The 14,522-nt window shown below is 40.8% G+C and overlaps 1 protein-coding gene across 2 annotated transcripts in view; it reads right to left on the reverse strand.

Annotated features, from left to right (window-relative positions):
- Window positions 1–14,522, reverse strand: part of SRGAP1 (SLIT-ROBO Rho GTPase activating protein 1) — a 269,866-nt gene that overhangs the window by 35,608 nt on the left and 219,736 nt on the right. The window contains exons 11-15 of one of the 2 annotated variants that reach the window (XM_082742529.1): window positions 13,227–13,254; window positions 9,066–9,168; window positions 5,361–5,421; window positions 4,983–5,060; window positions 3,030–3,164 (exon numbers count right to left, since the gene is read on the reverse strand). In XM_082742529.1, the coding sequence (XP_082598655.1) occupies window positions 3,030–3,164; window positions 4,983–5,060; window positions 5,361–5,421; window positions 9,066–9,168; window positions 13,227–13,254 (405 nt within the window). Of the gene's footprint in view, window positions 1–3,029; window positions 3,165–4,982; window positions 5,061–5,360; window positions 5,422–8,515; window positions 8,550–9,065; window positions 9,169–13,226; window positions 13,255–14,522 lie in introns of both variants that reach the window. The other variant, XM_082742530.1, reaches the window with a different exon arrangement.

Raw genomic sequence — 14,522 nt, forward strand, 5'->3', positions numbered from 1 at the left:
GAGGATTATTAATCCACTGTTTTAATATAGTGGGGATGTCTTTGCAACTTCTTCATTTGCACTGGTAGCAGTTCACTGCATGAAAAGAAAGATATTGCTGTAGATTTTCCATTGTTTTCCTTATAGTCTTCACATTTCAGTAAGCCTGACTCTTCCTTCCACTGTGAGACAGCTTGATATTGATTGTTAAGAAACATTTCATGTGCTGGGAAAAATCATGCTGGAAGCACCACAACTTCTACTAGCATCATTTCTAAATGCACGTGAGATAATTAGGTCAAAGAACAGACTGTAAGTGACTAACGCAGGTGCTGGCATATATGATCTCAGATTATAGTGGGAGTAGTTGTAACCATTGTAATGATAGCTAGCAACATTGACTGGGGTTTACTGTGTGCCAGGCATGAAGCTAAATACTTTATATGAATTATTTCTTTTGTTCTTCACACAGACTTTATGAAATAGATAAAGCAACAGATATTCAGTAAGACTAAGTATTAATCTCTGCCCAAAGTGACAAAGCTGTTAAGTGGAGAAGCTAGAATTTGAATCTTCAGCTTTCTGACTCTATGGTTCAGATTTTTATAACCACAATGGAGCAGTATTTCTCATCCAGTGAAAGCCTGAAGTGACTCTACAATACTCACAGACAAGGTAGTCCGGTGCACTTTATCCTACTGGTGGTATATGTGAACATAAATGTTGATATATGTACCTAGAAAACCACAAAGCATTGTAGAGTGCTTATTATTTTTCCAGATTTAAGCTTTCTGGCTAGGATGTAAGGAAAAATCTCTGGACAAGACCAAAGGAGAATTCCAGAAGCATGACACCTCCTTTTCAGTTCTTTTCAGCTGGGTCACAGGCCTGCTGTGATGACTCAGGCTATGTAAGAGCCTTGGAATGGACACACAGGCACACTTCTGAATCCCACACAAGACATCAGGCTGTATAGGGTGGGGGTGGAAGGAATTATGACTGGGGAACTCATACCCAGCAAGACCCAGGATTTTAGGCATGAATGCCAACAAAAGAATTCTGGTAAAATTTTGGTGACCTTTAACAACTGTGGATTCTGTACTTACTAATGGACCTGGAATTAACTATGGCAAGTAGTAGGGCTACAAAACTGAGTAATCTATTAACATCTCACAGGCCTGTGGAGTTACCTGGGGGTATTTCATTGAACATACTCTTTGCCATGCACTCTTCTTGGCACTTTACAGGTATCAACTCATTTAATTCTCACAGCCCTGTGATATATATAATAGTCTGTTGTCCCCCCCCCCTTTTTTTTTAAGTTTTTATTTATTTATTTGACAGAGAGATATCACAAGTAGGTTAGAGAGGCAGGAAGAGAGAGAGTGGGGGGAGCAGGCTCCCCGCAGAAAGGCTGATACGAGGCTCAATCCCAGGAACCTGAGATCATGACCTGAGCCGAAGGCAGAGTTCTCCCTTTTTTAATAGCTGATGAAACTCACATGCAGAGAGGTTAAGAAACTTGCCTAAGGTCACATAGCTGGTGAGCAATTTGGACTTCGGCTATTTAAGTTCAAAGCCTGCCTTCTTAACCTCTTCCCTGAATTCTCTCTTCAGCACATGGAGAAGAAGGGGTTAAAAATTGTAATGTGGGGTGTTAAGAAAAAATTGTAGACCTCCATACACAGTGGAATGTTCGTGGAGGAGTGACTAATTTTGCTAGGGGTGGCAGGGGTGGGGAGGGCCTGCTGGGAGGAGTGCCAGGTCAGCAAAGCCTTCACAGCAGATGTCAAATAGCTCTCCGGGACAGCAGACCAAACAGTGTGGGCAAAGGCATGGGGTGGGCGATGGCCTGGCACACTTGCTGCTTGCTACTGTTGATACATAAAGTAAAAAGGAGACGGGTGGCAGGAGATGAGTGTGCACAAAAGCAGGGAGCAGGGAGAGATCCAAGAGGAAGAATTTGGTTCTGTGAATTGGTCATCCCCAGGAGTCTGTGTTCAGGTGGGACATACTGCAGTAGGTTTTAGAAGGGGGGAGTGATGGGAGTCATATGACCAGATCTGTGCCGTTGGATCTCGCCGCAGTGTGAAGGATGAAATGACGCGGAGGATGGGGGTGCTGGGAAGAGAGGGCAGAACCTAGAAGGAGGGGCTGACTCCACCTAGGAGACTATTACTAGCAAGCCCAGTGAGAAGCTGGTGATGGCAATGGTGAGGAAGCATGAGCTGGGAGAGTTTTGAGGATTGGAGGCTGAATGGTAGGAAAGCAGGGTGGGAAAGTTTTTAGGGGCAAGCTTGATCCGTATTCTTGTTCTCCTCTATGTGTGATCTGGGTCAGCTCCAGACCCCTGCCTGGGAAGTGGGGCTTAAAAAGGCACTGCATTTTCAGCTGTATGGAACTCAATGTAGTTAATAACTAATTCCGGGTATTATGACTTTCACCTTCTTTCCTGTAGTGTGAAAAGCCTCCCTGAATAAAACAGTAATGCTTTATTTGCTGATGATGATCGGTTTCATGATGTGTCCTACATAGTCCCATAGCAACTCTGCCTATTCGCGGGGGATGCCCAGTGACAGATAATTACCACCTGCTTCTCTGCATTGTACTAATGATCATGGATCTCATTTTACCTTAGCTCTGAAGGGACTGACAGTCAAAGATGGGAAAATTGCTACACTCCTAAGATTGGTGGAGAAAACCAAGGACCAAAAGCCAAACAGAAGTTATGTTCCATGCTTGCAACTTCCTGTTCCCCCTAAGCTGGTTGGCACCTGCCTTTCTGCTTTATTCCAGCCACTAAGTGGGAAACTCTTGGGCTCTAAGGAGCTGCTGACGTTCAGGAGCGAAGCCCACTCAGCAGAGGGTGAGGCCACAGCTGGGAGGATGACTCATGTTGGATCCAAAAAGAAAACAAATGGTCTCGAAGATGTGGTGGTAATGGGGTAATAGTTAGGGGGAGGATATGTGGTGAGGGCTCCCTGCCTTTTCCAGGAAATTGGTTAGTGAGACAATTCTGGTGCTAAAAGACTTAAAAAAAATCCACTTACTGATACAAGAAATCAGATCATTAAATCTTTCCTTAGGAAAGAGGGGGTTTTCCAGCCCACGGAAATAGAGCTTCAGAACGCCAGCCACTGAGTTAATATCATGGTTACTCTGGTCATCAGCTAAAGGGTTTTCACCTACAAAAAAAGAAAAAAATTAGTTACATGCACAGTGCTTTTCTTTTTTTTTTTCTGAACAAAAATATGTTTCTATACGCACACATTTCTATATATACATGTATCTTTTAATTACACTTTATGAAAGATTATATAGTACTAAAATTAAAAGTAATTCGTTTAGATATCCCAACCCATGTTTAACCTAAAAATAGTTGGCTAAAATAAAGCTTTTAAAAATCTTAATGCTACCAAATAACCCCTTACGAGTTACCCAAATCTTAAAATAAAGTATTGTGGGACATCAAGTTAAAAATCTAATCTTAGCTTGACATGAATGCAAATAGGACATTCTCTGTTTTTTATCCTACTGGGAAGAAGATACCATATAGACACAATATCAGAAATAGTATAGGATGCACCTAATTGTGAATGCCTACAATTAAATTAATGTTTCCTGAAGTGGCCTGGGCACGATCACAGCACATTGGAAAGCTGCATTTGGCAGTGGGATATTTGGAAATCAGACAGAGGGATCTGAAAATGTACCCTTAATTGTACCAAGGGACTTTTATAAAAAATAAAAACTTAAAAAATGTATCACAAATATGAAATTATGTTATTTCTTATGGCAAACAGTTTTAAGATGTACATAACTGACATGGCTTTCCACACCCCTGAGAATTAAATTGAGATAAAATCTTTGAGAAATTCAACACAATATGCAGCCTTAAATCAAACTCTATTTTTTATTCACAGGTCTGTTCTAAAGTTCAACAAAAATTGTATATTTTAACTTTTTTTTTTGCCTCTTGGGCAGGAAACTGATGCTTTATACATTTCAACTTATGCTGAAGATGGTTCCTGTAAGAGACTTGGATCACTTTGCTGCTGAGAGGGGAGGCTGCTCTGCTCTACACATCCTATCAGTCAGAGAACTTGGAACAGGAAAAACAATCTGGATCCAAGTTTACCTCTTCCACCAAGCTTTGAAATATTCAAGGGCTCCCTGCCCAGGGAAAAGGGACAGAGAGAGAGAGAAGGTTGCCCTGTCTGCATGCCATGATGCCCCTCACTCTGTGGCCAAGCAGAGGAAGGAAGGTACACATGTATCCCGGAGTAGACATGATAGAAATCATTATAATTGAGGCATGTTAATAAATAAGAGCCATCCCTACAGATGATGATGATTCACTGATAATACCTAATCCTCACCCTGATCCTGGAATTCTGCAGGTAATGAAACCGAGGCCAAAGTAGGAGACGATTAACTTGGCCGAAATCAAACAATTAGTCACTAGGAGAGTGATTTGATTCTGGCTCTGCCTAACACTACAGTGTATGGTTTTGCTAATTATAAGGTGCAAAGTAACAGTTCAGTAGGATTTATTTGACAGCCAATGATCAAGAGTTCACTACCTGCTAAGGTCCCAGGGAAGGAGTCTGGGGATGGTAATAAGAGGAAGGAGAGCATTCCCGACATGCAGTAGGGATGAGTCAACTCCAACACCTGCTAGGTAGGCTTGGGGCTATCCTGCCGCTCTTCCAGTACCTTCTCATGGGTTCTCATGCCACCTTTCACACACATGCTGAGAATGATCAATGTCCGTCCTAAACCAAGACACCAAGCTCCTATACTGTTCTATACTTGATAACAAGGTCGTATGATTTTGGCTTCATTTCTCAGCTATGCTAAATAGATTCTTAAATCAACATTTAAAATGAAGTGAATGCAAAGAGAAAGATTTTGAGGATCTACAGAACAAGTATGCCACTTCACTTGAGAGCAGCTGATGGCTTTTTAACATGGCTTGTGTGTGGGTATAGACATACAATTACCTCTCTCAAATGAATTTTTAATATCATTGACCTCCACCTGGGAACCAGACACTCTGAAAATCCCCTGATGCTGAAGACCTAAAAAGAACAGAAGAGGAAAAGGATGAAAAATCCCATCACAACCGTTAGGTCCCTCTTTCCCCAATAATCAAATGTTAAATGAAAAGACACATCTACTATACTCCTAGTGATTATTACTTTTTAAGTAAGAATTTCAGGGGCACCTGGCTGGCTCAGTTGGTGGAACATGTGACTCTTGATCTCAGGGTTGTGTGTTCAAGCCCCATGTTGGGTGGAGAGATTTCTTAAATAAATAAATCTTAAAAAAAAAAAAAAAACCCAAAAAACAAAATAAGAATTCCATAGTTTATGGCTTACCATAGAGGTTGATGAACCGAATACAGCTTTCCACAATGAGAGGGATAATCTGTCCTGAGTCCTGGGTAAAGAGATGGAAACCAGTTAACCACAGAGAGGCATAAATCACACATTAAAGTTCAGAGTTTAGCCCTAATTCAAGAGGGCTTTTTTACTCTTTTTGATGATCATTTCCAACTCCCCCCTCGAAAATCTTCCACTAAGGCCAAAAATAAAACCATATTTAACCAATCTCGTTCTGGAGCAAACCACATTCAATACATTTATTGCAATCCTGTTTCAGTGTCCTCTGAGATGTCAAAGTGAATTCATCTCTTTTACTTACACGGAGGCTCATGTATCAAAGTGAATACATGAATTGCTCCTCTTTTTAAGGGTTATTTATATAAGTAATTAATCTAATGGACCTAAAGAGAACTCTGTGTATTCTAACCACGGCATCTTAGGATTGACTGGCCGTACAGGTCACTACACACAGCCTTTCAGACATGCCGGGACCCTCTTGGTGACATCCCCAGAGTACACCGTTGGGATGACAACATGCTTCCAGATGCATGACAGGAGGACTGTCTTCTAGATGATCATAATGTGTTACATATTTGTTTGGTTTGCATCAGAACTTACTCATCCTTACAGATTTCTCATTGTTATTTTTACATGTTTTAAGGATTATGAAAAAATGGCCCAAATGCATGTCCCATTAGACCCCATTTTCTGAGGAAGGGGCAGTTTTGTGGCCCCTTTCCCTATATCTTGTAATAGAGTCAGTGCACTCTGCTGAACAAGTGTGAATTCTGGAAATGTTTTAAAACACATGTAGGATGATAGGTGAGATGAAGGAGCTGCCGGGGTCACAGTTAATTATGCACCAATGCCATGCACTCCAAGTGGTTAAAGACAGGTACCGACTGTGGAGTTAATGCTCATATACCTTCAAAGGCTCTGCTCTTTCAGGAATTAGAGCTTTACAGGAAACGTGGAGGTTCAGAATGATTAGCAGACATCAGGTACTAATGCATGAGGAATTTTATTCTGAACCGCACGAAGAATTGGGATATCTTAATATATGAAAACAATTCAGAATCTACTAACTTTTCCAAATAAGCAACAGGGGAAGGATTGGGGATAATGCAGCGGAGCCTTAAACTCTTAACTATTCCTAGGATGGCTCATACAGTTCTTGAGGAAGAGTTTTAGTTTAGGTTTTAAGACCATCTAATCAGTGTGTGAACCAGTTAGTGCTTCAGTCACTTCTGGAGACTGTATCAAGTTTCTCTAATTAGTTATTTTGTTTGTTTATTAATTTCTTAGAGAAGGTCCTTAAGACTAAAAATTCTTTAGTGTGGACTAGTTGGCTCAAAAATAGTAACGTAATTACACTAACACTTACTGTGAGGGGATATTTCTTTAAAATACAAGTGTGTTTTAGGGGAGGTAAACTTTATATGACCGTTTCACTTAACACTGTAATCTAAAAGAGCAACAAATATTTAAATGTAAGTGATAAAAGGAGAATATTAGTTTGCACCTCTGATGAACTTAGTATTAAAACAAAAAGAAAGAATAAAATGTTATTAAAAGAAAAATGTTTGCACTAAGAAAGTTCTAAATAAAAATGCCTTAAGTTTTCATATTATTTAAAAAACATTTTCGTCTTTACATTTCCTCAAGATAATCACTAATCTTTTGTTTAATGTCAGTATTTTATTTGGATACAATGAATTCTATGGTCAAAAAGTAATAAGTGTGTATGTGTTTTAATTTGATTTCATGGATGCCAGATGCTTTTGTAAAATCGTTCACAAGAAGTGAAACAATGGACTGTGCTCCACCCACTATTCAAACAAACAAACAAGAATTAAAAAAACCAATCCCTTTGTACCTCAGTTTCCCCCTGGGAAAAAGGAAAAATGGTTTGCTCTTGCTTTCTCACAGTGATATTGTGGGGACCTCGAGTGGCATTTAACACTTTCCAGAGGGCAGAGATCTCTGTCTCCACTGTTTTACTGCTATGACCGAAGATTCTTTAATATGCCATCTGGGACCTGGAAGAGCTCACCTAGGTGCATTTCCCAGGATAACTGGTTTACTCCTTCTTTAGTCCCTAAATTTGGTTTCTGTTAACTGTTCTTAATGAAAAATCTTTTAAAAATATAATATGAGCTGTCCTGTTATCTTCAGCAGTCATTCTTGTACTGTGTTATCAAATAGAACAGAATCATACCCTTGTTTCTTTGAGCTTTTCTCTATGTTTTCTCTGCCAGACCATCAGTTGCATATCTTGGTGCTTTCATCTAATCTTTATCTTCCCTTCTCTCCAGCTAATTTGCCCCTGCTTATAAGCCTTGGGCTGGGAAGCTAGCTAATCAAGTCTGACAATAATTTTATATTAAATTAGAGCCAAGAAGGCTCTTTGGAGGCTGATGGCAGTGGGTTTGTGATGGCAATTTAGGTTGTCCAGTGGCTTTTCACTTAATGCCAAGGTTAGGGCTCATTTTCAAGGCTGCCAGAGGCCCTCAGTCTCTGTGTGTGTGTGTGTATGCACGTACGTGTGTATGTGTCTGTCCATGTGAATATGACACACACACACACACACACACTTTTTAACCATTAGTGCCCGTATTCGATAGAAGATCTGTCTTTAAAGAAACTAAGACATCTATAACATATTATTAAGGGAATCATGAATGATGAGGTTTTTTACATAAATTTAGTCTTCAGGAACACTGGAATCCATGACATAAAATGTTAGGTACAAAAGAGAAAGAAAGCTCTTCTCTTTTTTGTGCAATTTATTTGAGGGTCTTTAATCCAGTATTAATGCGTATTTGGCATTTAACACTGACTTCCCTTAACAAAAGCCCTTGACTCAAATTTGGTACAACTGTCAAACATGTAATGTAAATACTGTTTATCTGCTTTTGCTAGAAGAGGCAACTCCTCTTAAATCAGTGTTCAAATTTCTGTACCTCTTTTCTATAGCAGATAGGTAGGAATCCATAAATAGTAAAGCTTATTTTTCAACCTGATTTCCAACTGCAAACATTTTTCTTTCAAAGACCTTAAAAATCCAATTAAAGCCAAGCATGATTATGATTTGAAAATGATATCAAGAGCAAAAGAGGCTGTGGCCTCCCCTCCCTGCAGCACTATACCTGATGTCTCGCGTGTGAGTTCCTTCGTCCTCGGCTAGAAGCATTATCAGAGGTACAGGGTGAAAAAGAAGACAGAGTAAACACAGCAGAGATCCAAGATACAGACCGCAGGGTCTTACCATTTCTCCAATATAATGAATTCCTCAAGTCACAGGAAATCCAAACTCTAGCCGTGCTTCAGAGATCCCCTAACAATGTACTTTAAAAATAGATTCTGTGCCATCTAATTTGCACAAAGTAAAAATAAAATATTTTATCAGGTAAGCTCTTTTCCTTTTTGCCCAAATTATGGCTTTTTTATTTTTTTTAAGAAAGAAAGAGGGCTTACTTTTTTTGCCAACATAATACTCACATGTATTTCCTTCTCTGAAGGCACTCAAACCAAATATTCTTTCCTCTCTGACTTCAGGAAATATTATATTGATTTTCTGGGAAAGCGAAGAGCCCCAGGACAGACTTGGACATAATGACCTGCCTCCTTTTACGAGAGGCTGAGACCATTATAGGAAGAAGCGTGGAGATCAGCCACCCAGATGGCTGGTGCCAGTACCTTGACGAATGTTTCCAAATCCCCATTAAACAACTTAGCATTATACTGTGAGCGGGGTCTGGACTTCCTGTGTTTCTGGGGCTTAGGGGGAACATTTGGAGGCCTAAGGGAAGGGAATATGATTACTGAGCATGGCAGAAATCAAACAATGAATGAAATACCCATAGGTCACAGCAAAATCACAAAACAGGATTTCTTGTGTGCCCCCTTCACCTCCCCCCCCCCCCGCCCATGGGGGAAAAGAGTCCTTCCCCTTTCCCATTTATTTACTTTTACTTATGTCATCAAAAATGATACAAACTATTCCTCAGACGACCCTTTTCTTGTATACTGCATATGACATTTGTTTGCTAGTTTGTTTAAAAATGGAATTGTGAGCTATCTGGCCAAGTGTTACAAACTTGACCAGCTTATGAGTCACACGGAAGACACAATGAGTCATAAAAATCTGGGCTCTCGATAAATCCCAATGTAAGAAATTAAATATAATATTTTTAGTTACAACATAATTTGTCAATGCAAGTAACGTCACATCTGTTCAATAGTCCTCAGATATTAATGGGGTTTTAGTTTATGCAAAAGTAAGTATTAATGGGGTCACAAGTGAAAAACGAGTTTGGTTCCAATGCTTTCTCGGGGAGGAGGTAGATACAGGCTCATATGAATGATTATTTCTTTATAACGAACTCTCATCGCTTCAATATTTGTAGAACATTAGCACATGTCCTTTATTCTGCTTTGGACTCTCCATCTCTAGTCTGTTTGCTCTGGTGGCTGCGCCAGTCTAACACACACAACCAGTGCTCCACCTGTTCCCCTTAGACCCTGTAGCTTCTTGCTCTGTTGTCGAGAACCAGGGCCTCTTCTGTCCTCTTCCTTTAGAGCAAAGATGTCACAAGTATCTGACTCAGCTTCTGCAACTGTACTGAATGGGAAACAGGGAGGGAGAGTCCCAGGACCGCTCTCCAGACATTCCAATTTTAACTCCTTCATGGGAAGGCTTACAGGAGGGTATGCGTCACACTTGAAAATTGGGTAAGCCCTTTGTTATGCTGCAAACTGTCTAGAAAGAATTACTTTTTCAGTTCATTGATGTTCAGAAAGGCCAGGTTAGAAACAAAATCCCAAGGACATGAGGAAGCCTGACTAGATTCATAAGAGATTACCATAATCTGGAGTTATCAAGAGAGGTAGGGGAGCAAACCTGACAGGCTTCCACAGTCGGATTCTAGGACTCAGCTAGTAGGTGGGCTCCAAGGATTAACAGGGTGTACTGTGAGCAGCACCCAGAGTCCCACATGCTTGAGAGGTTAAGAGGAATTTTTTCAAGAGTCCAGAGGTGAATATGGAAACTTCCACTGGGCAGTATGCCATGGCCTGCTGAAATTTCTGAAACCTCTTTTATATACTGATTCTGGGATATTCACAGAAGGATTTGGTGGGCATAAAAACCAGAACAACTACCCACCAAGGAGTTTAACCTTATGTGCTTGATTTCATCCAATCTTTTCATTACTTTGTAAGTATTTTTAAAAGATTTTTAAAAATAATTAATTTGTTTTAGGGGGTGAAGGGGAGGGCCAGAGGGAGAGGGAAGAAAGAGAGCCTCGAGCAGACTCTACACTCAGCACAGAACCCAACTCTGGACTCGATCTCGCCACCCCGAGATCACGACCTGAGCCAAAACCAAGCATCAGTGCCCAACCAAATGTACCCCCCAGGTGCCCCTCATTATTTTACAAGTGTTTTAAAATGTAGACTTTATTTTTATTCAGGTATGGTGAGGCCAACAGATCAGAAGCAAACACCACTGAAAGGACAGTTTACTACCCACACTGCCCAAAGGGAGGGGGCAGGCTACTCCGTGGGGGAGGGGTTCATGGGGAAGCACCAGGGTCAATCGAGAGGCAGAGGGAGTACAGGCAGTGCTGTGGTATCCATGGGAAGGAAGGGGCGAGGGAGGGTAAGCAGGTTTAGGACTGTCTAGGTTGAATAAGTTTGGTGGGCTCTGGGGAATAGGGGTTGTCTGGGACTTGGCTTTGTGGTGATCAGGGAAGGGGGAAGAGTGACCTTGAACGTGAAAACCCAAAAAAGGACGGTAAAGGATGCAGCTGATGGTATAGGTCTGGACTGGTGGGTCTGCACAAAAAAGGCATACTTGTGAGCCTGACCTTTACTATTTCTTGGAGGGAGTGGTAGTCTCTCCAAGGTCAGAAGGGCCCCAAGATAGCAAAGCATCTAACAGAAAAACCAGAAAACACGGTTATTACAAGGTCCAGCAGAGCTGCACACTTGGTGACGTTGGGAGCCATTGACAAAGCTAAGAGGATAAGAACAAAGGCTCATTTCGTGTGGTCACCAATTGTGGGACAAGCAAACCTTGTAGCTAGAGCCAAAGCCCCCTATGTAGAGCTAGATTATTGTTCCTGCATGATGGAAAGAAGCAGCTTAGCTCCTCGCTGGGGCAAATGAGGACATGTCTTTTGAGTTGTCTACCAGAAGCCTGCAAGTTGCCTCTCCTGACGATTCTAAAGTATGAGGCAAATGCAACAAAACAACCATATTGAGAAAAACCTGACAGGAAAACAAAGTGCCCAGGCGCTTATTAAAGTCCTTTTGGAGGCAGAGGCCGAAAGCCATCAGGCCCCCGATGGCTCTGACTTTACTAGGCACACATTTGGTGAACAGAATCAGGGCTGTGCCACCCAACACTTGAACAGTATGACACGCACTGGTTTGCTGGCTACCACACAGCCTGCCCATGTGGATGGGAGGAAGTCCGAGTCAGGTTGATGTGTGTATCTAGTCTGTTGGGCAGTGACGGTTCTCACTGCAAATTCATGTATTTGCATTTCCTTTTAAAAAGAATTTTTTTTTTCTTGAAGTGCTTTATGTTCATTATAATATAGAGACAAAAGTAAAGCAGTTGACAGCCCAAAGAGATGATATATATGAAAAAAGCTCCATCAACTACATCTTACTATGAAGAAGTAACACTCCTCTTTGTCACTGACACAGGGAAGAAAGAAACCTCGGTGTTTTCCATGAGGTTTAGGCAAGTCAGTAGCTGTATCTTTCTAGTTGGTTCACCAAGAAGAGAGGCTTCCTTTTGAATAAAATGCCCGGTACAGACAATACAGAGCTTTGAAAGTCAACTTGCCAATTACCGCAACACACACACACACACACACACCCATCAGTGTTCTAAATGCCTCTCACCTCAAAGAGAGCTCAACTTCAAGAGTGCAAAGTCTAGCTGTGTCCATTATAATAATTTCTGGCTCTCACACAAAGGCTGGCACAGAAAGATAAAAGTTGCAAACTTTCCCCAACCCAAATCAGAATCTCTTCCCTAAAAGGCTTTTCTTTCTCAGCGGTGGCTTCGAAATCCCTTTACGAATGAAAAAAGGGGGGGGGGAGTGCAATATGGTTGTAATATTAAAAATTAAATCTTTAGGGGCACCTGGGTGGCTGAGTGGGTTGGGCCTCTGCCTTTGGCTTGGGATCCCAGGGTCCTGGGATGGAGACCCGAGTTGGGCTCTCTGCGTGGCGGGGAGCCTCCCCTCGCTCCCCACCCCTGCCCGCCTCTCTGCCTACCTGTGATCTCTGTCAGTCAAATAAATAAATAAATAAGTAAATCTTAATGAATGAATAAATAAATAAATAAATAACAAACTTAAATCTTTAAAGTGAACCAAAAAGGGGTAAGCAGCTAAAATCCCAAGTATTGGTACAGTTCTAAGTTTTATATGACATAAGGAGAAGTAGGAGCAGAAAATAACTGATCATGCTTTCTATTTGCTAACACAGTAGATATGCACATAACATTGCTTGTTAAATTAAATGATCAAATCAGACTATTTCTAGAAACTGAAAGTATTTGGGATTAGATAAACCAAGCCCATTCGATTTAGGTCTTTCTGAAGCAGTCTACTATTAAAGAGCTTTACAATTACACTGGGAAACCCTCAGATCTGCTGGAGCAAATCTGGTTTTGTGAGAATCCCAAAGATTTCATGTTACTATTGTCTATTGAGTCAAAATGATCTACCATGTTCATTAACAAAATTGGTTCATTCTTGCAGCACTGAATGGCTGCTTGTTGTTAAGGGGAAAGAAAAAAAGGATGAGAAATAGAGTTGTGATAAAATATTTTCCTACCTTGTAGTCATATACTCAGCTCTATGACCTGCAGGGAAAAAAAAAAAAAAAGTAAATGGAATGGAATCCATGGAATGCACTTGGTAACCTGTCCCTTACTTTAAGATGCTGAGTTTGTAATAACTTACACATTTTATGGTGGAAAGCATGAGGATAGCATATCATAAGAGACAAATAATTTGAAGTAAACATTTCATAAAACCTATACTTAAAATTTAATAAATCCTATAGATTGGAGAAAAATGTTTCACTTGGCAATTTGAGGAAGGGATATTTGTTACTCAGGAAACATGAAACAGCTGCTTGATCTTAACTAAGGTTAACAAAGAAATACAGATAAAATACATCCAAGGTTCGAATGTTAGTTGTTTCCTCTGTCTTGACTGATACTTGGGTTAGAAGGTGGTCAAATTAGGGTGGGGAAACTCAATTTCCTTTATATTAAGTTGGTGTTCTTTCTATAATATATAGTCAGGTGAGAAGTTGCATTTATAATCAGAAATGACACTGGCAGATATTAAGGACATTAAATTATGCTACATTCTACAACCTGTAAGGTAATAGCCTTTTAAAGTTCCCTGCCACCTAAAACAAGAGTTTCTTGTATATTCAGGCTTTCTTGGCTTGTTTTAAACACCGGCTCTGCATTTCCGTTGTGCTCCTACAATCTGTGCTAATTCCAAGTGAGAAGGGGGCCTGTGGTTGCTGTCTGCTCTTTCTCATGTTTCCGGTGGAACTGTGGGAGGGGTGTGCAAGAGGGAACCATTTCACTGGTTTGTTTGCAAATAAACAAACAGTTTGACCTGTTTCTGAAACAGCCTGAAGCTACAGCTACCAGAGAAAGGTCACATTGCAGCACAAACAGGTACACCCATCCCATCCCATCATAGTGCAGTGATTCCGATTTGCAGAAGGCCAGGATAACATTTGTAGATAGAGTGGTCTTGCTGGAAATGTTGAATGCACCTTCCCAGGCAACAGAGTCTTTTACTCTATTATCTGCTTTTGAAGTGCAAGTAAAGAAGGATTTGATTAATGCTCTATTTGTAAAAGGGGTGGAGGTGACAGTTAATGCCAGAGAATACCTTCCTTAGCCCAGACTCAGGCCTCTGTAGGTCTACTAGAAGCCATGCTGGGCCCTGACTTGAAGTGGGGGGTGGGAGGAAAGGGGAAAAATATTTAAAAAATAGAACCCAGTTCTATCGATTTTTAAACTCGAACTCTCTTCCCTCTTTTGGCCTTTTGCTATTTTGAGGGACAAGAAAAGTAGAAGGTGGACAGAGAACCCCAGAATAA

This window comes from Mustela nivalis, assembly GCF_964662115.1.
Source record: "Mustela nivalis genome assembly, chromosome: 7".
Lineage (NCBI taxonomy): Eukaryota > Metazoa > Chordata > Mammalia > Carnivora > Mustelidae > Mustela > Mustela nivalis.